The sequence below is a fragment of the Podarcis raffonei genome, chromosome 11 (assembly GCF_027172205.1).
Source record: "Podarcis raffonei isolate rPodRaf1 chromosome 11, rPodRaf1.pri, whole genome shotgun sequence".
Classification (NCBI taxonomy): domain Eukaryota; kingdom Metazoa; phylum Chordata; class Lepidosauria; order Squamata; family Lacertidae; genus Podarcis; species Podarcis raffonei.
The window spans coordinates 42,982,518-43,010,104 of record NC_070612.1 but is presented as its reverse complement, the minus strand read 5'-3'; the positions used below and the strand labels follow the sequence as shown (position 1 = coordinate 43,010,104).

Sequence of the window (27,587 nt, the reverse complement as noted above, 5' to 3'; positions counted from 1 at the left end):
GACTAGTAAACATTAGCAATACATCAGTGTACAATAAAAATGTAATACATAATACAGATAAAAAACAGTTTCCCAAAAGAAATCTGATACTCCATGAGAGTCAACTTTTAATTGAGGAAAGCATGTAGAAAAGGGGAGCTTTTAGTATCTAGTGAAATATTGTAAGGTCAGAGCCTGTCTAACTTCAAAGGGCAGCATATTCCACAAGGCAGATGCGCCATTACACACAGGGATGGATCTACTATGAAACTAATGAAGTTTAAGCTTCAGGGCTCCTAATCCCGGAGGGGCCCCAGTAGCAACATTAGTCCACATTGCTTTTAAAAAATGGCTCTAGTAAACCCAATTTGGATTGGACGACTCCCAACTAATTATTATTTTTTGTATATAGTTCAACAATCCCAAGGTTTGAGAGTTAGTAGCACAGATGTTGCAAAGGTATAGTGATCTGTTGTGGAACCACCCTATTGAAGAAGATAACCATGATTACGCAGACCTCATTGCTGGTTGCGAAGGCGCCCCCACGACAGTTCAAGCTTCAGAAAAGCCCCCAAAATGTAGGTCCACAACTGACTACACTGAAGGACCTAGTCTTTGATTCTATAGTGTTCAAATTTTACAACTGTATCTCACAGGACCTCGCCCACCCGGCTACTGCTCCCAGCACTCACTCAAAGTTGGGCGCTGACACAGAGATATTAAGGTTCAATGTATGCAGCCAATGTATTATAAACTGGTTTGTGAGCCCAATTCCTTGTTCTCTGGAAATTCTCTAAATTTGATTTTCCCCTCTATCTATATCTGTCTGCAAGTTCTTCTAACTTAACACCAAATCTGCCATCATTTGCAGCAAGTGATTCATAGCTTCGTTTTTTGTTGTGGTTAAGCTTGCTATTTGCACAAACAAGGTTTCAAATTTCTCTCAAATAGGGCAAGAGCCACTACCCAGTTAGGCAAGAACACTTTTCTGATTTTATATATGTGGGTATTGATCGTCCTCCATATTAGCCGTCCCTTTCGTGCCTTTTTGAGAGTGGTTGCTTCCTTTAGCCATTTTTATATTGGACGCCTCCTCAGAGTCCTCAGTAAAACCACGTTCAATTTCCTCCCTAAGATCTAATTTTACAAGCTTACTTTTGGGTACATTAATGAGTCAGAAGTTGTGTAGCTTTAATCATATGCTTGCATATAACAACCACTCAAAGCAATTAAAGTCCTGCGGCAAGGAGAAACATTAAATTATGTCACCAGTTAGTGCCTCAGCAAGGGCTGCTCCTCCCAAATTGGTCACCTCTTAAGATATGGTAGCCAATTTTTGCATGATGGTTCCCGAGATCAAGGTTGGTTCCCGAGATCAAGGAAAACGTTTTTCCCCATCTATGTTTGGATACAATTTGATGCCATTTTGAATCAAGATGGCAGACTGAAGCTTTCAAAACTTCACAGATTTTTGGGTTTCTTAGAAATCCTAAGAATTGTACAAGGCTATTAGTGTGCCTGTATGCACAAACAGTACAATTTGCAATATCTATATTAAAAGTGAATGGGTAATAAAACAGTATTAAGAACAAAAGAACATAACAAACGGAAGACCAGTGTATGATGGATTAAGAGAGTCCATTAGGCTTTCAGGCCCTTAATGCTCAATGGCCTATATTCAGGTAGACTGCTAGATAAGATGTTTGGAAGATTTTCTATTTATAATAGAAGCTCTACCAATAAGTAAAACAAATTGAAAAGCATGGCTACAGGGCAAAAAGTTCACAGGATTCAAAACTTATTTGACCTAGCTTTCTGCTTTCAGAAGAACGAGTAGATACAATGAATCCATGAACAAATAATTAAAGAAATACCCCTCAGCTATTTCCTTCATGGAGGATCACCCATCCATGGAATGTTTCTGTTCAGAATTAGAAATGAAGTTCTTAAAGCAAAATAACTCTGCATGTCTTATCCACAATGGTTATTCCTATTTTGTATGGTTATTTTTCAGAAAGTGTCCAACTGATGTATCTGAATGCTTTCACAGTGCAATATATAAAGCAGAAATGTGGTATATTTTCTGCTTTTGGAAGGAAAGCAGAAAACTAATTCATGCATACTAGAATCCAAAATATTGTTTTGGGAATTATATTAAAAGTTCTAAAAGCATAATTATTATTCTTTCACACAAAGAAAAAGTACACTGGCCTTTTATAGACACACAAAAAGATGGATGGGAAGAAATCATTAAGCATGAAAAACTAAGGGAAGACGTGGGTGCAATGAATGTAAATTGTTAAGTAACCAAAATATCATTTCTGATCACGGACATGTCTCTTAAAGCTTAAGACTTAACTTCCAATTTCCCAGATCTGTGAAGCTTGAGCCAAAACATGATAGCCTTAAAATACTGGTCTTAAATAAATAAAATTATTTGACTATAGATATCATGTAACCATATTCAGGATTTATCCTACTCAATTCCTCTACAATGCATTGTTCTCCTGCACTGACTTGAACTTTTGTAAGAAATAGTGCAGTACACATATTTTTAATGATAAATAAATTGTATTCGAGAAGGGAGGAGACGATAATATCAATGCACAAAGTGACTTATATAGGATATATTTGTGGGACAATTCAAATTTTTACTAAAGTCAAATGATCTTTATACCTTCATATTGGATGCTTCTGTTTCCAGTTTTGTAAGATGATTTGAATTATCTTCCAGTTCTTGTCGAAGGTTTGAGTTCTCCATTTTTAATGCCTCTACTTGTTTTAACAGCTGATCATATGACACTGCAGCCATTCTGGGCTACCCCAGGACCTACAGCAGAATAAAGAAGAAATATTTGTTTTGGTTCATTTGTCCCCCAAAATGTATTGTGAACTTTGAATGTTGACTTTTGAGAGAAATAATTAGAACATGCTATTTCATTTCCCAGCTGAATATAGTATTTTTTGTATCTCGTGGAAGGTTTTTAAACTGATCATATAATCACATAAACCACGTTAAAATTGGCTACCTTACTCCCTTATTTTTAGGCCTTAACAAGCTTTGTTTAGTGACATGAAAAATGCTTTCTACCCGGAAGTTCTAATTGAAGTCAATATGGATTACAGGAGTTCTGCTGCTTTCCCAGCCATTGCGCACACACACACACACACACACACACAGCAATACAAAATTACCGTATTTTTTGCACCATAACACTCACTTTTTTCCTCCTAAAAAGTAAGGGGAAATGTCTGTGCGTGTTATGGAGGGAATGCCTACGGACTTTCCTCCTCTAAAAACTACGTGCGTGTTATGGTCAGGTGCGTGTTATAGAGCGAAAAATACGGTACATTTTGATTGGTTCCAAATCATAATAAATGCATTGCCACAAAGGTTAAGTAGTAATGTGGACCTTATTTTCTATGCTAAAGCCCAAATGCAGAGAACCTTGTAGCATGTGTTTCCTCACTGCCATTTTATTTCCAGTTTACGGAAGCTCCCCAAACTGGATCACAGTGCAATGCTGTGTGGGAGATTGCTAGTGTCAGGGACTGGCAGGGCTCCAAGCAGTGGGTGGAAGAGGTGGTGGAGCCAGAGGCTGATCCAGGAGAAAGGGATAGCTATTTATAGGTTTTTGTGCTTCCTGCAAGACAGGAGCAGGAGCTGGAGGATGAGGAGGGGTCTGCACCAAGAGCTGAGGGAGAGACAGTGCCTGAAGGGAGCTGGGGCAGAATCCCTGCCCCCACTGTCACTGGGATCAGGAGGGTCTTGAAGAGGCAGGCACAGTGACAACTTCTGTGTAGAAGTTGCAGGTTGCTTACACTTGTGCTACCAGGCAAGAGTACTTAAGCTTGGGTGTAGGCGTGGCCACCCATTACTCCAACAGTCCAGCTCAGAGCACAAGCCCAGGGAGGGGCACCAGCCACCTGGCCACCAGAAGCACGTGTGCGCGTGTGTGTTTAGTGCGCCTCATAAGCTCCTGTAAGTTCATGCTTTCTCAATACAGAATTAAACTACCAGCCATTTGTCCTCCTTGGGCTGGGTGTGCTCAGGACAACTAGTAGGCGCAGCGGAAAGAGTAAGAAGTCCCATTGCTGACCTCAGAAATGCCTAGAAGAATTATCACACTATTACGTCCAAAATTGTAGACATTAGTAAAGACGGAATATGATTTTAACAGGTTAGTTATGCTGAACCATTTGCGTATGACCATGTGTTTATTAGGTTTCAATCAGCAAAGAACTCCCAGGGTTAATACTTAGTGAAGTAGAATCACGCAGAACCTTACCTCCAGAAGCGCCTGTATGCTCCCCAAACCTCTTTAATTTAAAGCATCTTAAACAAGGCTGATCTTGAAGATAGCTCAGAAACTCCAGGCAATGCTCAATGCCACCACTCATATCCAACCTAACTGACGTGGCAAGGCTGGTACAAGGTCAGCCAGCTTTGGAACAACTGCATTGACTTTCCAGTTAACTCTGCACCCAATTCAAGGAGCTGGTATCAACTTCTAAAGCCTCTGAAGGATTGAGATCAGAGTATCTCAGAATCCACCTATTTTCATATGAGACCCCCTGCTGTGGTCTGATCACAAATTAACCATAGTTTACTGTTGCCCCTCCCCACTTCTCATTCATGCATGCGGAGTATGAAATGAAAGCTTCTTTCATTTCTCATTTATGTTCAAGCTTGGAAAACTATGGTCTCTTCCGATTCTAGTTCATTTTTTAAAGTTTCTGATAATATGATCTGCTGAGTGCCAGGTCCAGAAGAACCCCAAAGCTCTGCTGTTCAGATAAGCAGATTGCAACCTAATACAGTTCTTAACCCGAGGTACCACTGTATAACATCTTCCAAGCCAGTCACTGCCAGTGCCCCACCAGCATCACTTTGGACTTGTCTAGAGTCAGCTTCAGAATGTTTGCCCTTACATCACCAGAACATCACCTCTAAGCAGCCATTCTAGGCACAGTCAGCAGGTCCTGAACATTTGGTCACAGAAATGCAGAACATCTGCATACTCATGACAGTTAAGTCTAGTCGCAGATGACTCTGGGGTTGCGACGCTCATCTCACTTTACAGGCCAAGGAAGCCAGCGTTTGTCCACAGTTTTTCCGGGTCATGTGGCCAGCATGACTAAGCCGCTTCTGGTGCAACGGGACACCAAAACCAGAGCAGCGCATGGAAACGCCATTTACCTTCCTGCCAGAGGAAGTATTTGTCTACTTGCAGTTTTTGGCGTGCTTTCGAACTGCTAGGTTGGCAGGAGCTGGGACCGAACAATGGGAGCTCACCCCATTGCAGGGATTCGAACCGCCAACCTTCTGATCGGCAAGCCAAAGAGGCTCAGTGGTTTAGACCACAGCGCCAACCGCATCCCTCTAATGCAAATGTGGGAAACCCTTTCAGCCCTAAGGTCACAACTCCTAATACTAACAGTGGGTGGGGCCAGAGGCAAAAAGTGAGTGAATGTGACTCTTTCTACAGCATGCTACATATTGTTTTCTACACTAATGTCCACATTTTTCTGTCCACCATCCAGTCAAGGAAGGATTTATCACCATTATCACCAACAGCAATACATTTCAGCCAGGCAAAAGCACTTGAGGCCAGGGCATGGAGCAGGGTCAGTGAGAAGTGGGTGTGGCCTAATGAGAATACCAAGCTCCTAACAAGAGTCCTAGAGAGCCACATTTGGTCCGTGGACTAGAGGCTTCCCACTTCTACTCTACAGCTACAGTTGATCTTTCCAAGTGATTTAACATAGATTGGAACGGACACATAGCCTTGTGGAACACACCCCACAGCATTTTGCCCATATCTAAGCAGACTGTTTCTGAGCAGACTTAAGAGCAGCGAACTTTTTGGGGGGCCGAAGTTCTCATTACCCTAATGCAAAGCTATTGGGGGCTGCATTTAAATAGTGGGTGCGTCAGACATCACACTCCCTTTAACATAGACACACACAGATTTAATATAGGCTCTCCTTCAATCTCTCTCCCCCCCCTCACTGTTTTTTCTTCTCAGTGCACAGAGGAAACTCCACCAGCTGCTCTTCCTGGATAGCCTGCATGCTGCATTTCCTTGCTGCACACACCCACCCACACCCACACACCCACGATCCTCTTACACAGTGCAAAAGATGAATCCATCAGGAATCTTTGGGAAATGCTGGAGCAACTCTTCTTTTTGCTTTTTCAGCTGATTCCCAAACAGCTAAGCAATGGAAGGGGGAATCACAGGGAGACTTTTAACCTCCCCTCCCAATGATTTGCCTGCCACTGTTATCACCCATTGATCATTTGTTCAGGTAAAGCCGAGTGACAGCAAAGGGGGAACTGCTTCTCTTGCCTTTAGGATGGGGAGTTGGAGGGGAATTGACCAGGACCTTGGTGGGCTGGACAGGGATGCCTGGTAGGCTGGATGGAGGCTACCAACTGCTTCTATAAGAAAAGAAATGACTGGGGAACTAGCCCTGAAATCCCAACAAAAATGTGATTTTAACAAATTGTATGGTCCAAACTGCTGGAAAATTTCGGAGCAATATTGTATTATCAATCATGAGATGAGGCTCATCCATGAGGGCCTACAAAGCTATAATTAGGTCACAAGTCAGACTGAAGCAGGCTGATGAGGTGTGTTACCAAGAATCAATCAATCAATCTTTCTCTCAATCTCTCTCTCTCTCTCTCTCTCTCTCTCTCTCTCTCTCTCTCTGTGTGTGTGTGTGTGTGTGTGTGTAAAATATACTTTCCCTAAAAAGAGTGTGTTGGACACAGGCCTAAATCTATAGTTATATTCGCCTTGCACAAAGATGGGTAGATTCATCACTGGATCCCTTAATCAAGGCAGTACCATGCCCCCTCCACTGTAGCATTCACATAACTGGACAGAAACCTGTCAAGTTAGTTCCATTTGTTTGTTTGTTTTCATCCATGAGTGGCAAGAGCTGCTTTCACAATGCCAAGTATCAGCCAATATTCTCAAGGGGGAAACAAACTGAGCTACAAAAGGAACCTGGGAAAAGAATGACAGGTGAGAAGAGAGACAGCAGTTCTCCTTGGCTGAAGTTGAAGTGTGGTTGAATATTTCACTGGCAATATTTTGTTAAAATGTCTCTAGAAGGGATGAGTGGAGGAGGAGGACTACAGAAAGATGAAGATTGAGAGTATGGGGAACACTGAAGCCAGCTTTGGCATGATACAAAAAACCATGCAAGTCAAGGGCAATCCAGCCTAAGCCTATGACATAGGATTGGATATAATACAAATTGTCAATAAAGCAATCAATCTTAATCATGAGCTCTGGCACAAAGGATATTCTGGATTCAACCAACCCTCTACTAATACCAAGCAAATTAAACCTGTTAAAATCTTGTATAGACAAGACTTAAGAAAGGAAATGAAAGAAAGAAAGAAAGAAAGAAGCAGCAATACAAGCAAATGTTTATGCAAACCAGGCCAGCTTTAACAAATTCTGCTGTTCTCACATTCGCAATTCCCCCATCGATTCATTGCCTTCCCATTATGCAGTGTCAGCTCATGAGTAACAGAAGGAGATATCACACAAAGTGTGAAGCAAAACACAGCTACCGTATTTTTCGCCCTATAGGACGCACTTTTCCCCCTCCAAAAATGAAGGGGAAATGTGTGTGCGTCCTATGGGGCGAATGCAGGCTTTCGCTGAAGCCTGGAGAGCGAGAGGGGTCAGTGCGCAACGACCCCTCTTGCTCTCCAGGCTTCAGGAAGCTATCCGCAAGCCTTGCAAGCCCGGCGGGAGGTCCCACGGGCTCGCAAGGCTTGTGGGCAGCAGCCTGCAGCCCACAAGCTCGGGGGATAGCGGGGAGGCGGAGTGCCGCCACCCCACTATTCCCCGACCTGATCTGGAGGCTGGCGGGGGGGAGAAGCAAGCTTGCTTCTCCCCATCGCCAGCCCCACTAGCTCGGGGGACAGCGGGGCAAGCCGCTGCCCCACGGAGGCTAGCGAGGCTGTCCCTGAAGGCAGAAGAGGGAGACGGAGCACTCCGTCTCCCTCTTCTAGCTTGGGGATGGCTGCGCAAACCTCGGGGGGAAATAAAAATTTTTCCCTTGATTTCCCCCTCCCCCCCCAAAAAAAACCAGGTGCGTCCTATAGGGCGAAAAATACGGTATAACCTCAACCTGAAGATTTGGGAAAGGAACCAAAAGTCTCAAGTCTTCTTTTCTGAAGATCACTTGTAGCCAAGTAGGATTGTCTTCCATGAACACGGTCTTAATAGTGAGTCTGTAGGTGACTGTGGAGGCCAATTCTGGATCCACACATCCTTCCACAGTGGGGACATTTCTCCCTTTCATCCTGCGTCTTCAAAGTCCACAACACCTTTGGTAAAGGCTGTTCTCCAACTGGGGTACTCGCAGGCCAGTGTTTCCCAATTGTTGGTGTTTATACTACATTTTTTTAGATCAAAAGTCTCAGTATTCCTTTACTAGCTCCATAGTCGGTTTAATCAAAATATATTTAACAAATTAGGGATGCAACCTGTAAGAATTCTACTAACAAGAACAGATATCATCCTTTTGATTGTATTTTGGATGTTAACTGGTGAATTTCATAAATCATTGTTATTATGGTAATATTTTTTTAAGCAAACAAACAATCAGCTAAAGGTTGGTGTTCTGTATTCTCTCACTCACAAGAGAACAGCTAGATATTGCACAAGAATACACTATAACTTACTGCATGAAAGCAAGTTCTTTTTTAAATGAGATGCTGTGTTCATGGTGTTTCCATAATTTATTGAACTTTGTCTAGCCATGTAAGGAATAATTTTTCAATGCCAGTACAGTCAAACCTTGGTTGTCGAACGTAATCCGTTCCAGAAGACATTTGGCTTCCAAAACGTTTGACAACCGAGGCACGGCTTCTGATTGGTTGCAGGAGCTTCCTGCACTCAAGTGAAAGCTGCGTTTGACATTCGGTTTCCAAAAAACATTCGAAAACTGGAGCATTTACTTCTGGGTTTTTGAGGTTCGGGAGCCGAAACGTTCCAAAACGGAGGCATTCAGGATCCGAGGTTTGACTGTACCAGCATTATTCGAACATTTCAGTAAGGTTAGATTTGTGGACATTAAAACAGCAGTAAGAAGCAAGAAGTTGATTGGATCCCCTTCGGAACTTGAAATATGGGTACCCCCAACAAAAATTTAAAATTCGGCTGTGTAATTTGGAATTTATGTAATTTGGTTTGATTTGATGTGATTGGTCGGTTAATAAAAAATTATTCTTAAAAAAAATTAGAACATTTCAGCATGGTTACCACTTATCATAAATTTCTTCAGACTGTTTAAAAAACTCAGACGGAACAGCTGTCCCCAATACCATTAGGTTTTACCCTTGTTTGAACTTTTGCCATGTTAAAGTTCTGAGACCTTGCAAGCAGTGAATACACTGGAAGCATCAGACTGAAGTCCACAACAGACAAATCATACTAGTCAATTATACCACAGCGAAGACCTCAGGTTAACAAAACTATGAATAAAACAAAACCACTTTACTGTACATATTTCTTAGCCATATGGCCACGCCCGTTCCTTGACCAACACAATACCCACTGTCCAACAATATTCCCATGATACCTGCCCATTGGTCCTGCTAGCTAGGGATGATAGGAGTTGTAATCCAAAAACAACTGGAGACCCAAGTTTGAGAAACACTGATCTAATCTCTTTTGCCTCAGGGCTCACCCACCGTTACCATATGGCTCCTGGGAGACTGAAGGAATATGGCCATTGGACAGAAAAAGCTTCCCCATGCCTCTGATCTAGATAACCTGATGGGATCCAACTGCTGCTACATCCCTACTTCTCCTTTGGGAGCAGGATCTGCTGTCTCTTGCTTCACTCATGGGAAAAAGAATGCATCCAGAGTGAGAGCAGCCCTAACCCTCTGCTGCATTGTGCAATGAGGGAACATCGTGTATGCAAAGGATCCTGCTTCTGCAGGGTCTCATTTCTCACAATTATCCCATGACTGACAGTGTCTCGCTGGGCAGCATCCGTACACAAGTCGGTTATTTCCCAGAAGCACACAATAGGTGCTTCATTAGCTCTCTCTCTCTGCCTCTCTCTACTGGCACAAATAGTGGGAGAGCTCTCACACAGTAGGCAGGGGTGTAAGGTTTAATCAAATGAATAGAGCCAAATTCTACAATATTTGGTTTTAAAGCTAATTTAAAGGGGTTCTCAAATGTTGCTTCAGTGAGTGCACATGTCAAGCAAAGGAAGTAAACTTCTTTAAACACAGTTATGAAAAACAAAGCTACTACAAGCTATTCAGACACCTATGAAATGAGTTTGGAGAAAAGATGGGCTTGTCAGAGCATTTTTTTATTATTTTATTCTTTATAAAATTTGTATACCACCCTTCATTCGAAGACCACAGGGCGCTCCGCATTATAAAAATTCAAAATACATAATAAAACAAAAGCAAACACAAACCAATACCCCCAAACACATTTAAAAGCCCATAGAATCAGCCAAAGACTTGGCACCTATATAATGTGAAGGCACCAGGCGAGCCTCCCTGGGGAGAGAATTCCACAAATGGGAAGTCACCACAAAAAGGCCTGTTCTCATGCCGCCACCCTCTAGACCTCTCATGGAGGAGGTATGTGCAAAAGGGTCTCAGATGAAGATTGCAGAGTCTGGGTAGGTTCAGATGGAGAGAGGCGGTCCTTGAGGTATTGCGGTCTTGAGCCGTTTAAGGCTTTATAGGTCAAACCTATAGGTCAGCACTTTGAATTGGGCCCAGAAACTAATTGGCAGCCAGTGCAGTTGGACCAGGATCAGTAAAATATGTTCAAACTGTCTTACCCCAGTGAGCAACCTGGCCACCAAATTCTGCACTAGATGAAGTTTCTGAACTTCAAAGGAAGCCCTATGTTCAACACATTGCAGTAATCTGACCTAGGTTACCACAGCATAGACGACAGACGTTAGGCTATCCCTGTTCAGACAGGGCGGCAGCTGACTCACCAGATGATGAAAGACACTCTATGCTATTGAAGCCACCTGAGCCTCAAACAACAGGAGAGGATCCAGAAATACCCCTGAACTATGGACCTGCTCCTTCAGAGGGAGTGTAACCCCATCAAGAGCTGGCAACCTCCCATCCATCTGGTATAGGGAACCGCCCACTAACAGTGCCTCAGTCTTATTTGGATTGAGCTTCAGTTTACTGGCTCTCTTCCAGTCCATTACCAAGGCAAGACAGTGGCCCAGCACATCCACTGCCACACCTACAGATGTAAAGGAGAAGTAGAGCTGTGTGCCATCAGTATATTGCTGAGAATGTACTCCGAAACTCTTGATAACCCTAATCAGTGGTTTCATGTAAGATGTTAAAACACCATAGATGATAAAAGTGAACCACACATTGAAGGATCCACAGGGCCAAAGAGCACTCCCCAAGCAGCACCCTCTGGAAACAGCCATCCAAGTAGAACCGGAACCACTGCAAAGCAGTGCCACCTACCCCTGACTCAGACAGCTGCTGCAGAAGGATACTATGGTCTCCCAAACTTGGGTCTCCAGTTGTTTTTGGACTACAACTCCCATCATCCCTGACCACCAGGACCAGTGGGCAAGGATGATTGGAATTGTAGTACAAAAACAGGTGGAGACCCAAGTCTGGGAAACCCTGATTGAAAAAATCAGTTTCCTTCAAGAGCACCTGGATCTGGTCCACAACCAGATCAACACCATGCAGTATTGTCTTAATCGAGAAACACAAAGTGTGACAGTTATGCACATGATTCAGGAAAGAGTTCTAAGCACTTCTATTTCCCATTTAAAAGGCATGGATCACTTATTGGAAAACAAGTAATTGTCTTAAATAAGACTTATCACTACAAATAACATCACTTCAGAGTCACAAGTGATCCAACATAGTGACCTTCACATGTCAAAGAACAGGAAACCGTTTATATTTAGAAGGCTCATCAGCACTTATTCTGCATAGTATCCAGCCTGCCGCCATATAGAAATCTGTTTCAACAATAAATTGACTTATCTCTTCCTGATTGGATCCTTTAATAATGGCAGAATGGTAAACTAAATACCCATCACAAAGACTTATCAAAAATGTTATATTTTCATATATTGAAAACACATCATAAATTCTCTGTCATATCCACCATTACAAGATAAGTGAAATTTGGTGAACCAGCTTATTATGTAGGCTCAACTTAATGGAGTATACAGAGTATAACTGAATCCTTGTGCCATTTTAAAGAGAAGATTCTCTGCACATACCCAGTTTAAAGTAATAATGGAAGAACAATCTAAAGGAGCCTCTGCACTACCACTGCTGTCCAAGATTTTTGTCTTCTTCTCCTAGCACCTATAGCTATTTAATGGGACCAATAATTCTACTAGAAGAACCTTAAGCTTGTTCTTCTAATCACTCATTTTAATTAGTGATTATTTATGTCTGAATTGTTAAGAAAATATTTAATGGAATGCATCTCTCATGTGGGCTCCCATCATGATTACTTCTTCTGTTCCATATAGCTGATCTGAAATTGAATATATTTATATAAATTTTAAGGAAGTCCAAGTATTCACAGGCCTATTACTCTAAATAATAAATTTAAAATGTATAGTCCACTAATGAAGCTGATGACTTCACTAAAAAATGTACATACTAAGTAGAAAATGGCATTCTTGCTATATATAATTTTTGAATCCATATTATCTTTATCAGCCAGCAAGAACAATAATTGATATTGTTTGAAATGTGGCAAAGCAGAATATTAAAGTGTACAGTAATTTAAAAACAATTGCTATAAATACTAAAATACTGAAATACTAAAATACTAAAATATTGTTTTAGCATTTGGGAGCACCAAGTAAATACAACACACAATTATTCAAGAATTTTGGGGCTGATCCACAAAAAAAGCAAATCATCCCAAAAGTACTACCTTCAACTTATACTGCTGAAAATGAATTGATAATTTATTATACTTTAATCATTGTTCTGCTAGATTACTTCTAATTCTGCTGATGCTCAAATAAAATAGCCATTTTTCCTCCACAGTGATGCATCAAAGCTGACCTAATTATTACATTTAAAACTGCATCTGACGAGAAAAAAGAAAGAAAAGAGCACTACTTCATACATAATTTATTAAGATTACTAATAGTATCCAAGACTGAATAACTCTCAGAATCTCTTATGGTGATGATGAATAGATCAAGTCAAAAGCTTCGGGCAGATGACAAATACTGGTCTTTCCTTTTCCCTTTCATCTTTATTTTTTAACATTTCGGAATTTGCTTTTGCAGGGATGGCAACTGCTCTATTGCATTCCTGGGTGCAGCAGTGCAGCAGAACCTCTCGTCTCTATGCAGCTTTTCCCCTTTCAGTAAAGGAGCAAAAGCTGCTGCAGTAAACCGCAGAAATGCCAGCAACACATCATGTCACTAACAAAGGCACTGGGATTTCACAGCATTTCCAGCGGGGAGTCTTCATGGCTCTGCAATATTATGCAGGCCATCCAAAAGCAAATCTTAACATTTCAAAATTACAATAATCCATTCTCTACAATACCTTCCTCATCCTCCCCCTCCAGCCCTTGCATTGTGGGGTTGTTAGATTCAAATCAAGGCATCTCCTCTGCTGCTTTGTGTCCCTTTCTCTGGCTGCTGCTACTGTGACAGGAGGGAGGAGGAGAAGGAGAAGGGAGGATTTCAATGGGCTCAGCTCATTCCTCTAAGCGATGAATGTTTCATTCTTTGTTGCCCTTTATCCGTCTCCTAAGATACTATTTTCTCCTTGTTTCTATGTCAAACCTTTAGAACAACCATTTTCGTGCTACAAAAGCGTCCTTTTTCTATCGCTTCCAAAGCTCGCCATCGCAATATCCTCTCGTTCTGTCAAAAGCATGGATCGGAATCCTAGGACTTGATTCCTAGTTCTTTCTGCAAAAGCTAAGAAGCAAATGCATGGGCAGAGAACCAGGCTACCTTTCCTGACAAATGTCATTCACTAGCCAGATGGGACAATCCTTACAGACACCAATACTCAGTGCTCATTTCCAACAGGAGTACAACCCTAACATTTCACCTACCCCATCTCCGACGCCGACCGCACCTCCATTCAGTCTTCAACACCCAGTACCTTCCTGTATTCACTGTCTGCGCTAAAGCCAGAGCCAATACAGCCACATTCCAGTCACGTGTTCACCCAGCCCAACCCAGCCAATGGCCCTGATCACATCAGAGAATATAACATAGTCTTGTTCACATCCACTGCTTTCTTTTCTCCGATCCACCCCAGCTCTTGTCAATTTGCTGTCTGGACAATCTAGCAGAAGGGAAGGGGGGGGGGTAACTTGTCAATGAAACGCGAAAGGACAACCACCTTTACTGAGCAGAGAGGGGAATACAGAAAGTGGAATGGGGTCAGGGGGAGAACAGAGAAAGAGAGACATGCCCAAAATCAATTTCTCTTATTCTCGTTTAACTGAACAATTTCTCTTTGTGTGATGACTGGCTTTTCTGCCCTCAATGCCAAGTGATTCATCAAGACTAATATGTATATGTTAACAGTATTGATAACATATACCCTTGATTGAAGCTATGGAAAATAATCAGTTCACATCATAGCAGAGAGGGCTAATTTAATTCAGATCCATTTCCATTACTGATCATTAGGAGCTGTCTAGTCCATTTCAATTCAAACTGCAAGATTCTGCTTTAGGGTAGAGCGTCAAACAAGATGACCTTCAAGTCCCATCCAGACCTCCAAGTCTATGTCCCTAGTGGTAACACATTTTAAAACAGAGGGGAGGCGTCCAGCAGGAAAACCATGTCAATTGCAAAAGGATTTTCATTCCAAATTTCAGCTATAGTTTACAGCTGATAATATATACATATAATACTTAGGATTTAGCAAAAGAACATGACTTCACAGAAACTAAGGTGGCTTTCCACCCAAACAACTTGCATACTAACATTTTTATAACAATTAAGAAAATTACTTTGCAAAGGATGCTGCCTGCTGTATTCGCACAATAGCCACAACACATGCCTCAATGCATAATGTATGCATATGCACACAAGAAAAATGAAGGTAATGTGGATCATGACATAGGGAGCTTAAGGCTGCAATCCCAAACACACATGGGACTAAGAGGGACTTACTTCTGAGTAAACATGCATAGGATTGCTGTGCCAGTCTTAACTGATGATTAAATTTGAGACAGAAATTATGAATGTAATAGGAAGGCAGTTATTGTTAACAAATATATCTGGAGAACCATTTGTTAGAGAGAAGCAGTGATTAATGCCAGCAGCACATCCTGCTTCCTGTCTGAATAGGCAGTAGGTTACTGTTACATACCGCATTTACATTCAAAAATCATGCAAGTATCCAAAATATGTGAAGTTCTCTGCAATTCAGGTTACTTAAATAATTTGTTTTCGTATTATTATGCCAATCTACACTACCAGCCCCCATCTTATTGAATATTTAAAACTGTCTGGGCAAAGGAAGAGTCACTATTCTAACAAAAGGCTCTGGACATTTCCCCAAGTTCAGAAAGGAAATCTGTAGACTAGTTTGTTTCCCCCAGAATGTTACCTCATAGGATAAGAGGTAAATTTAGGGCCGGATGTTCTCCAGTACTGCTTCCTTAGTCTCAGGCAGCTTTCACGTATACAATCTACTTTAGCTGATACTGCTAATTACTGCAAGAGTGAAAATATGAACAATTACTAGTTTTGGTGACAGCAAAACCTAAACAGGTTATTAACTAACATACTGAACACAGGACATAAGAATATGTTGTCTCCTGATTCTGTCGACTGATATGCATCTAACCCAGATAATTTGTGAATAACTATGGGGACAGTCACTTAGAAAGTGTGAATATCCTTCCTGTTTGAACCTGACACACTGACAATATCATCAGTAATGCCATTTGAATATGAGCATTAAAATAAACTGGAGATAATATTAGCTTCAGGGATTGAGCTAGAATTTGACCCATAATATTTATGCTGCAAGGATACATTCCTGAATACCCAAGTTGTGTCCTGAAAATGTGCAGGGGTTTGATTGTTTTTTTGCACCACAGGGGCTCTATGCCAATCTAGTCCAAAGTGCACATAATAAACAGATGCTAGCATCATTCGCATAGATCCTGATTTCCTATTAACCACTCCCTTGTTTCTGGGCTGTTTCCCAGGGCCTGGGTCTCTATGTCGACACTCTGCCATTGGAACAACATGAGAAATAGTTACTACAAGGTTGTCAGAAGTTCTACTATCATGCCTTCAAAACCTGGCAACTGTGGCATCCATGATCAGAACTATATTTTTTTAGAGACATGTATACTGTTTGTTCTTTCTATATGCTGAGCATGTAAACCAAGAATCAGGGCATTCTGTGTATCATTTGATTCCTGTAACAGGATGAGTATTTCTTCTCCTGCAACTATTGGGCTTCATTGCTCTGTCTCATCAACTCAAACAAGTATTTTTGTCTTCCACAAATACATACCCATATTTAAGAATACAATCAGTTTAGAAGGCAGTGGGTTGGATTCAGACTTCTCAGGAGTGGAGCTCTACCTACAGGACACTGCCCTGTAAGAAGGTGGGGTGTTTGCTGAATCTTCCTTCCCTTCCTTGTAAAGTTTCTCTGGAGGTTGGGCTCTCCAAACAATAATTGTGGTTATGATTATTTATTAAATTTGCATACCACTCTTCACCTGAAGAAACAATTATGGGAGGGGGACATTATAAAGGGGGGGACAGCTGAATATCTATAACTAGTTTCCAATAGATTGGCTTGTTTAAACGTGAATAAAAATATTATCCTGAAAGAACCCAAAGTCTTCTTCAGCATTAAGCAGAATTTTTATACCACTTAATTGTGAACAAAACCTCTAAACAGTTTTAGCATGGTCTTCTTTTGCAGATTAAATCTGCTATGTTTTGCCAAAATTATCTCTAAGTATCAGGTGCTTCTAAAGACTTGCAAGTAGTATTACAAGTTAAAATTAATTTCCTATAGCTTAGTACAGACAACTTTCTTTCAACCAAGTGGATCTTTTAATATTATATATTTTCTGCTCTGCAGCAGTAGCAGCTTGAGACACAGCAGCCATCTTATCACAGGTTCACACAAATGCTACATCACTCAATTAATCCAATACAGTAGAATACTAAAGGCGCATCAAATCAATACAATGTATTGATATGAAGATACTGACAATAAAGTCACAAGTGCAGAATTCTACTTCTGCGTAGTACGATTCTTCTACTGACCATTACAGAGGACAATACACTAAAAGTTCAAATATCAGTTTGTTACACAGGATTTTCAAATAAAGGAAGTTCTGAAAGATCAAAACAGCCTTTTATTCATCTCTTTTAGACATGCCATAAATGTGAACACTGAACATTTATGACTTGAAACATATTGTCTAAGTCTTCACTGCAGCTTAGCAAATGCCACAGAATCAAACTGTTCTTAATTTAAAAACTTAATTGAAATAAAGCCACAACATCACTCTACTACAAGAAACTACAGAAATAAAGCTAACCTTGATCTTTATTATTGTGCATGCTTTCAAAGTTAATAGAACGTTACTGAAGACTTTGTGAACCAAACTAAACACTATTTAAGAGCTGAAGAATTAAGACATTTTGTTTCCCAGTAAAAACTGAGAGCAGTATAAAGACAGTCATGTACAGAAATCTACTTTTTCATGCAAATAAAGCAGTACACAAATTCATTGCTTAAAGAGGATGACAAGCACTCCTTTCCCATTCACTTCACTCTTTTCAAGTTATTGCACTTGAAACATTTTTTGGAAAAAGCTTCATGAACCAAGTCCAGTTCTCAAGGTCTAACAATGACATTTAATTAGTGGGCTGTCACTTGAACTGGCATCTAAACTTTTGTGAAATACTCAATTCCATATTAATTCAACATCTTACAAGTCTAACAGAAAACCAATTCTTAGCATGCCCAATAAAAGCAAAGAATTAATGTTGTTAGCATGAAGCAATTCAAACATTTAGACTTCTAATCTACGCAAAGATGCCTGCCCCATGTATGACCCAAGTTTCAAATTCACACTGCCCCCCACAAAGTGTGTATTTGTAGAACGGCTGATGCCAAGCCTGGCTCTAGAAGGCAACAAAGTCAGGCAATTGACAAGAGCCCAAGACTGGGGCCCAACCATACTATCATTTTCAGTTAATATGAAGCACTGAAAACGGTCAGGTTTTAAAAAATAAAATCTCAGTTTGCATATCCTAGCTCTTTCAAATGAAGCAGTGAAAGCAATTTGTGGCCAAGGGTTGTGCACTGGTTCAACACTAAAATGTGACACTCACCATAGTTCAGAGCCCACCCAATATGTTTGAACAGAAGAACCATATAGGTAATTGTCCACAAGGCAGAGCACTAAATGTATGGAAGGGGGGTGTATACAGTACTGGAGATAAGTTACTTATATGCTACTCTCAAGACGTTTCAGATAGCATAAAACCAGGGATATTAGTGAAATACTACATACCTGTTATCATACATTAAATTGCTGCAACAGGATTACAATTAAAACAACAGACTGGATCTGTTCAGCTAGAATACGTCATTGTAGTATTCTGATGTTAGGCTGCAACCCTAAATCTCTTCCCCTGGCATGAAATTCCAATAAAATTCAAAGGGCTTACTTGCAGGCAAATGTACTCATGAACCTTTTTTGTTTTTAAGACATATATTTGTCTTTAAAACTTTCCATTCTAAAGAGCTTCCAAGGTGGCTGTCAATAACAATTTGTCTAGGCTATGCTTACTGAATTTATCTCTCTTCTCACCACCAAAAATATCTCAAAGCAAATTACTACCAAATTATTTGCAACAAACTATAGATCATTTTCATGAAGGGTAGGTATAGCAGGCCTTTTTAGACAACAGTGACAAAGATTCCACATAACACCATAAAATACACTATAGTCTTGAATCCAGTATTTCTTTGGGATATATAGTTAATTGTACTTAAGCAATACAATGCCTATTATGATAAGTGGTGTTATTATAGTAAGAAATTTGAAAGAGAAAAGTACTCACATCTCACTGTTTTCAAAGTATGTTGTTATACAAATGGGGGGAGGGGAATGCAGGTATCCAGTAAGTACTACCTTTCTTGATATATAGAATTTATATCTTTATTCTGGATGTTGTACGAACTGAATCAAAAATGAAAAACTTGAAGCTGCAATACTAGGGCTTGGGTGCTAAGGTAAGTGAATAGATGCAGTTGACATCAATTTATTCAGAATGATAAGCTCTAAAAGGCTCTCTCCAAAATAAGATAAACAGGCAGTAAAATGGCAAATGCAGTTCAATGAAAACAAGTCCAAAAAGTGATAGATACTGGGGCAAAAAAAATCATAAATAGATGGATTGGGTCAGAGGTGGTGATGACCAACCAAGAAGAAGAATCTTGGGTTCAAAACAGATAGTTCAATGAAAACGTTAACCCAATGTGCAGCAGGTGAGAAAAAGATAAATTCCATGTTTGGGATTATTATGAAAAGGATTGCAAAGGGATTACAATCTTCTAAAACTGTAATGCCTTTATATAGATCTATAGTGCCTAAAGTCTGGGTCAGCATGTCTCAAAATGGAAAACTCAGTAAACAGCAACCAAAATGACCAACAGCCAAAGCAACTCTACTGTGAGGAAGGGTTACAACATCTAGGACTTTTAAGTTTAGAAAAAGCAAGCAGGAATGGGAAATTTGGGGTCTTCCAGATGTTGCAGGATTAAAACTCCTGACATCCCTAACAAGCCAGTAAGGGCAGATGGGAGTACAAGTCCAGCAACATCTGGAGGGCCACATGTTCAGAGAAGTAGGCATGCCTGAGGATTTTCTTTGGTCCAAATTCTTTAAACAAACCTGATTCTTACATCTCAGAATAATATGCAAATAAGAATGTCATTATCCTTTGGTTTCTGAACTTCTCTGAATTTTGCTTCAAAAATATAGTGAAAGGCATATGTGCACTATGTGAAGAAAAATATGTTCAGAAATATGAATGTTTACTTGTTCTTTTTATATTTGCAGTATGACAAAGAAATAGGTAGGACAAAGCACACTTATGGACTGAACGTATGTGAAACTGACGCAGCCTGGAAATAAATTGATCACAAGATGAAGGTTTTTAAAAAATTATGCATAGTGTAAATTCAATGGACACAGAAATTCAAACTACTAGAACCCAAAGACATCGGTTAAAACTGAATACTAGAAGATTCATGATACCTCAAATGAAGTACAGTGGAAACCACACACAGGTTGCAATTCGGTGTTTCCGCGCATAGTGCAATTTAGTGCTTCTGTTCATGCGCAACTGCCGAAACCCAGAAGTAACCCGTTCTGGCACTTCAGGGTTTCGGCAGTCCGCAACCTGAAAAAAATGCAACCTGAAGCAAATGCAACATGAGGTATGACTGTACTGCACACACAGTATACTTAAACTGGAATTTTCTACCAGAAGATATGGTGATGGTAACCAACTAGGGGCGTAGACATGTTGAATTAAATAGGACTTCAGAGTAGACATTGCTAGAACTGCCCTATTAGATGCCTTTAAAGCTAAGAAGCTTACAACTACAGTATAAGTAAACAAAACACAATTTTTTGGTTTTGACTTGAACACAGAAACTAGGTTCTAAGTAGGCTAGATAAATAAACTGTATATATTCTATTATACTAAACACGACATTCAGAATTAACAAATAAGCCATATACAATGTTCTTTCATTTCACTTATTTCAGCATTTTAAAGGGATACTAAAATCATATCAAACTGAGTTTGTCACTAAATTACCATCATGTCACATGTAGCAGTAAGCACACATATCACACACAGAAACAAATCACAACAAACCACATAGATACTTTTGCCAATTTCTCATACAATGCTCAAATCTTTCTACTGTCTGAGCAAGCAAATCATTTTCCTATCCCCAAGCTTCCCTTCAGTAATTCCTTCAAATCTTCTCTCAGGCCTCCGCCTTCAAAGGTTGAGAGCCTTTCCTTCACAGTAGACTTTCCCTTCTTCCACATTAGAAGTTTCACACAATGTCTTCTACAGCTCATCCTCAGAAGTCCATTAATGAGCACACACAACTCTAAATGAAAGCCATACCATAACTCCCTTATTCTGGTTAAAACTAGACTATGCCACTCTCAGATGACAGAGTTATGAAAAAGTCAGGAAAACTGAGACCTCACCTCAGAAAAATAGGGGTTACAGAAGGAAGGATGCACAGATTGGGTTTCATATATCATTGCTAACAGGTCTATAAACAAGCAAGGTTCAAGAATTCCCAAGTGTGAATCAAAAAATGATTGTTAAATAAGAAGAGTGAAGCACTGAGTCAATTAATGCTGCATATTCCATTGCCTTAGACTGGAAGGTGGTAGAGAAAGGGAGATGAAGAGGGAGAACGAGAACTGCTGGTTGGAGAGGAGCTGGGACAGCTGGAGGGAAAAAAAAATAGCACAAAGAGGTACAGGGGCCAGATAAGAATATCCAGTGTGTGTTTTACAAAGTAGGGAACAGAAGCCTCACAAACAATTTAGAAGGTGGGCAAGATTTCATTCAACAATCCTGTGGTGCAGAAACTGCAATATGCTTTAATTTGGTTTCCAGGCACTTCTGACCAGTTCTGCAAAGGCTCTTTTACAAATCCAAAGTACAAAAACAGTACAGAATTTTAAAAGCAAACGGAAGAAGTGTGGATAAAAAAAATGGCATTACCAATGCAAGCGGAACCACACATCTCCATACAAAACAAAGTCAATAAAAAATGCAATACAGCCTAGTCTTTGTTTCAGTGCTTTTGCCTGGCTAGCTCAGTTGGCTAGAACACGGTGCTGATAATCCCAAGCTTGCAGGTTTGATCCCCATATGGGACAGCTGCATATTCCTGCATTGCAGGGTGGGGGTGGACTAGATGATCCACAGGGTCCCTTCCCAACTCTACAATTCTATTCCTGTCACCATTGTCCTGCTCTCTACAAAATGCTAAACAATAAGGTTATAGCCAATGTAGGCACTGAGCTTGTGGAATGACTTATGCTCACACAATGGAACTTCCTCTCATTTCTCTTCCACAGACACACACATCTGCTGGGACAGGGTCCCCTAACACTTGAAGAGGATGGGAGGTAAAGGGATAAGAGAGGAGGGAATGTTTCATTGTGCAAGTGTAAGTCATTCCACAAACGCAATAATGTTTCTAGGAACACAGAAATTCTCAATTTATAGAAATTAAGAATACCTGTACATTCTTGGAAGTTTCGTATCAGTTAATTTGTACCCTAAAATAGTCTGTTCAGTTATTAAACTACTCCCTTGGGATAAGTTTATCTGCAATGCAGTCTTTATGAAGAGGAAGAGAAGAAGGATATCAGGAGGAAACAGAAGTTCAAGCATAATAATATGCTAAGGGACCTTGTGATCTCCACTAAACTTGTTTCCTGACTCACTAGGATTAGTAAAACTGAAAGCATGGCATTTACAAAATGTTAAAAAGTGAAGTTTTAACTATGTAGAAATTATCTGTCTCAAATATAATACTTTTCCACTATTTGAATAAAAGTTAGTCATGTAATTTTAGTTCTTTAATATTTTAGTCTTTAACAGTTACTGAATACTCCATACCAAATTCTGCCTTTTCAGTATACAGTACAACATATATTGGAGGCGTGGAAGAATCTCTCTCTCCCACAAATGGATAGGGAGATAGAATAGTAGAGAACAGCGCATATCTCACTATCCACAGGTATCTTTGAATAAAACTGTGATTGGATACACTTGTGTGTAAAGTTTCTTTGAAATAAAGCTTACTTCCAGAGATAAAATTCAGTTGAAATCAATTGATAAATAGGCCAAGGGTGGCAATTATGTATACGCTATTAGTAGGAATAGCGTATCGTGCAAATGTTGGTCCACAAAAGCCAATCTACAGTTTACCTTCTCCACACAGGTTACTTGTATATACCCAAATGTAGTATTTAATTCAGCTTGCTATGTGGAGCTTCCCAATCAGGAAAGCTTTCATAGTTGTAACAGATGCCTTCCACACTGCTAGTGTAGAAACTTTTCACACAAGACCTGAAAGTAATTGTGAGTGGTATGAAAGCCTTACTGGAACTGCAAGGATCAGTATAGCAATCTGGGTTAGATATTAGTTAGATACCGTATTTTTCGCCCTATAGGACGCACTTTTCCCCCTCCAAAAATGAAGGGGAAATGTGTGTGCGTCCTATGGGGCGAATGCAGGCTTTCGCTGAAGCCGGGAGAGCGAGAGGGGTCAGTGCGCACCGAGCCCTCTTGCTCTCCAGGCTTCAGGAAGCTATCCCCCCGGCCCAGCAAGCTCCCAGAGCGATGCCAAAGCTGTGCGCAGCTTCGCCATCGCTCTGGGACCCGTTCTGGGGGCTGGGGTCGGGGGAAGCTCGGGCTTCCCCTGCCCCCAGCCGCGCAAGCTCCCAGAACGATGCCGAAGGTGCGCGTACCTTCGCCATCGCTCTCCGACCCGTTCTGGGGGCTGGGGTCGGTGGAAGCTCCGGCTTCCCCCGCCCCCAGTCCCGCAAGCTCCGAGAGCGATGGCGAAGGTGCGCTCACCTTCGCCAGCGCTCTCGGATCCGTTCTGGGGGCTGGGGTCGGGGGAAGCTCGGGCTTCCCCCACCCCCGCAAGCCCCGGAAGCGATAGCGACTGTGCGCGCACCTTCGCCATCGCTCTCGGACCCTTTCTGGGGGCTGGGAAATTATTTTTTTCCATTAATTTCCCCCCCCAAAAAAAATCTAGGTGCGTCCTATGGGCCGCTGTGTCCTATAGGGCGAAAAATACGGTACACATGGTTGCCATGAAGAAGTGGGGAGCCATATGGAGAAGGTATTATGCAGATTATTCACAAGAGTTCAGCATAGCAGCATAATGAGCAGTTATTGTAAAATCTATCACTGATCCCCATAACAACTTCCTGCAGGTGAACAAAAGTTCAATTTTCAAAACAGGAAACAAACATAATAAACTGCCACAGCCAAATTGAATTTAGACTCAAGTCCAATGTTCAGCTAACATGTTAGTATCTGCCTACAAGTGGCATAGTTGGTTACAAGTCACCAAGACTCTTCAACTGCTAGCAACACTAGAGGCCGCAACCTAATTATAGACTCATTAGTGTTTCTCAGAATTCCCACCGATAAACTACAAAAACCATGTATCTTACAGGAGTAAGAGCACCATTCCTGGAACAATATACAGGAACAATTATTCCAAAGAAAATGCAAGCAAAGGTAAATCCACTGAGATGCACTCACCAAGAAGAAAAGTTAGATTGCTCCAGCCTCCATGCAGTCTGAAATCTAAGTAGAGGGGGAAAAAACCAGAACAATTAACAGCAACACAATGACTGGCTGGTTCTATAACAGGGATGGGAATCCGAGGTTCCACAGAAGCTGCTAGGCTACAACTCCCATCAACCCTGGCTACTGCTCATTTTGGGTGAGCTGATGGGAGTTGCAGTTCAAAACATCTAGGGGACACTGGAATGAGGAAACCTTCCGTGAGGTTAACTAGTACTCACTGTTCTTACTGAAGCACTAGCCTTTCTGAAATTATATCAAAAACATTTCCCCTTGCTGGAAGATCCATTTAAAGCAGGCTTCCTTAAACTCGGCCCTCCAGATGTTTTTGGCCTACAACTGCCATGATCCCTAGCTAGCAGGACCAGTGGTCAGGGATGATGGGAACTGTAGTCTCAAAACATCTGGAGGGCCGAGTTTGAGGAAGCCTGATTTAAAGGATTGACCATAAAAAGTGATAAATACTTAAACTGAATAAATGTTGATCATGTAGATTGACTCATTTGGTTCGAGACTGCACACCTGCCTGAAGGGCCACCGAGAATGTACAAGACCACTGTGGAGGCTACTGTAGGCAATTTGGGTAGCCTACACAATGGCGAGTGTAGTATACAAGTGTTACCCTGTTCCCATTGGAATGTAAGAGCTCAGAACAAAGGTCCAGCATACTGATTCCATGGCCAACAAGATGTCTATGGAAACCTAAAAGCAGGACCAGAGTTTGACAGTACCCACCCATCTTTTTTTCTTAATTAAATTTGGATACTGCCCTTCATCCACAGATCTCAGGGCAGTAAAGTGGTACCTCGGTTTAAGAACAGTCCTGTTTACGAACGATTTGGTTTACAAACTCCACTAAACCGGAATTAAGAGTCCCGGTTTGCGATCTTTACCTTGGTCTAAGAACAGAATCTGAACAGTGGAAGGGCCCTGGCGACGGGAAGCCTCATTAGGGAAAGTGTGCCTTGGTTTAAGAATGGTTTTGGTTTAAGGACTGACTTCCAGAATGGATTAAGTTCGTAAACCGAGGTACCACTGTACTTGAGATTCCCAAGCATTCAGAGGCATATTGTCTCCCACCATAGCTATTATAGCTAGTAGTCATTCACATTCACTCATCCTCCATTGATCTGTCTAATCTTCTTTTAAAGACAGCAAAGTTGCTCCAAAGTTATAACCTTTCCTCACAGGGGAGTTGCTTCACCCCCCCTGCTCATTTTGGTTGCCTTTTTCCAGATATTCAATATCCTCCTTCAGCTGCAGCAAGCAATCATATTCTCACCAGTTTTATATAATAGCATTAAGCTACGGGTGTTTTAATTTCATTCACTTTCTTAATGATCCCTGAAGTAAAATTCAACATATCTATCATGCTATCCCCCATAACCCCAAGGTTTCATTCCTGGATAGTTCTGACCCCTACCAGCACGTAGGATTTTTTGCTGTTGGTTTTTGTGCCCCAATGTGCTTCATTTTACACTTGCTATCACTGAATTACATTGCCACTATACTGCTCATTCACACAGTTTTGGAGAGATTCTCTATAATGCAGAAGCATTTATCACTAGTCCCCGTGTGGCGGTTGGAATGTTTGTATCATCCCCAATTCAGCTGAAAACCACTACTTCACAACAACAAAGCATGGGCTTAATGGGCAGAGGAATAAAACAGGATGATAACTTCAGTGAACAAACTGCACAGAGTTCCAATACGACTGGTTGTAGCAAATCGGCAGTTGTCACAATCCAAACCACTCAGTTCCAAACTCCGTGAAAGCGCAACTGCTCCAATTTCTACTCCTTTTGCCAACAGAACGTAGAGGCAGATGCAATTTGGGGTCTTTGGGACCCATCTGCCCGTTGCAAACAACTCCATGCAACTTTTACCCTTTTTGTGATGCACTCTTCCCAACAGCGGCCACCAACAATAGCCCTACCCACGTAAAGCGAACATAGGGAACACAGGCCTGTAGGCACCAGTGTCCCATTTCCTATAGTGCCCCCACAAACAGGGCATGAGACACCCTCACCTCCAAGTGGTGGGGATCCCCATCCACCAACTCCTTAGGGAGAAGACCCACGGGCCACAGAAGGTCGTTTTAACTTACATGGGGCTCTGGCTCGAAATAGTAAAAGCCCCGTCCCTAGGGAAAGGGCAGGGTTTTGAAGAAGTAGGGCTCCAAGAAGTCAGCCAGACAATGGGGCAATGGTGTCTGCTGCCCCGTGGAGTGGGGGGGGGGAGGCGGAACGACCCTCCAAGACCCCAGATCCCCGACCTGCTTTGACTGGCAAGGCTGCCTCGAGCTCAGGCGAGGAGGAGGAGGAAGAAAGGCATCGAAGCCGGTGTTCTGGCTCTGGCCAGGTGTGCTGCCGCCGCCGCCGCCGCGCCTCAACTCACCTGCCCGCCTCTTCGCCCTCCGCACCCAGCAGCAGCGCCGCCGCAGCCGCCCCTCCCGGGACTCCGCCGCTGCCTCCGTCGCGGCCGGCGCTCGGGGGACTCGGCCCCACCACGAAGCTGGGAGGCGGCCGCCCACACATCCGGGGCGCGGGGGAAGGCCTGGGGGGGACACGCTCCCCTTCCTCACAGGCGGCGGCGGCAGCAGCAGGCGAGAGGGGAGCTGGTCCCCCTGCCGCCGCCCCGGCTTCTCATCCCCGAGAAGGCGGCTCCCCTCCACTCGCGCCTCGGTCGGTGTCGGTGCCGGCCCGCCTGCGGCCTTTGCCCTCGCCACACTGGTAACCTGCTGCCCGTCACCGCCCCCCTCACTCCAACTTCCCGGCCAGCCTCCCCGCCGCCATCTTGTTTCGGGGTGGGAGGGGGAGAGAGCGAGAGAGAGAGAGAGACTGCTTTCGAGCGCACGCGCGGTCGAGGGAATCCCGGCTTGTTGGGAGACCAGAGAGAAAGAAAGGAGCCCGGCGCGCCTGCGCGGGAGAGCGTGGTGTTCGCTTTTCACACCTGCTGAGAGAGAGAGAGAGAGAGAGAGAGAGAGAGAGAGAGAGCGCAGCTGGGAAAGGGGCGGGGCTTGGTTGTCTCCCTTGCTTGACAGCGCGCGGAGGGAGGGAGGGAGGAAGAGCCAGCCTGGAGCTCGGCTGCAAATGCTGCATGCTTAGTCGGTCTGCACTTCTGCAGCGATTGGGAGGGGATAGAGGGGGAAGCCACGTGCAGGG

The 27,587-nt window shown here is 42.2% G+C and overlaps 1 protein-coding gene across 3 annotated transcripts in view; it reads right to left on the bottom strand.

Moving 5' to 3' along the window:
* APC (APC regulator of WNT signaling pathway) overlaps positions 1-27,247 on the bottom strand; it is a 59,801-nt gene extending 32,554 nt beyond the window's left edge. The window contains exons 1-3 of one of the 3 annotated variants that reach the window (XM_053408623.1): positions 26,821-27,247; positions 24,379-24,423; positions 2,657-2,809 (exon numbers count right to left, since the gene is read on the bottom strand). In XM_053408623.1, the coding sequence (XP_053264598.1) occupies positions 2,657-2,791 (135 nt within the window). In that variant the 5' untranslated portion in view covers positions 2,792-2,809; positions 24,379-24,423; positions 26,821-27,247. Of the gene's footprint in view, positions 1-2,656; positions 2,810-13,570; positions 13,592-14,090; positions 14,226-24,378; positions 24,424-26,820 lie in introns of those variants that run through there. The other 2 variants (XM_053408625.1, XM_053408626.1) reach the window with 2 other exon arrangements.
* Between the last annotated feature and the right edge of the window lie 340 nt (positions 27,248-27,587).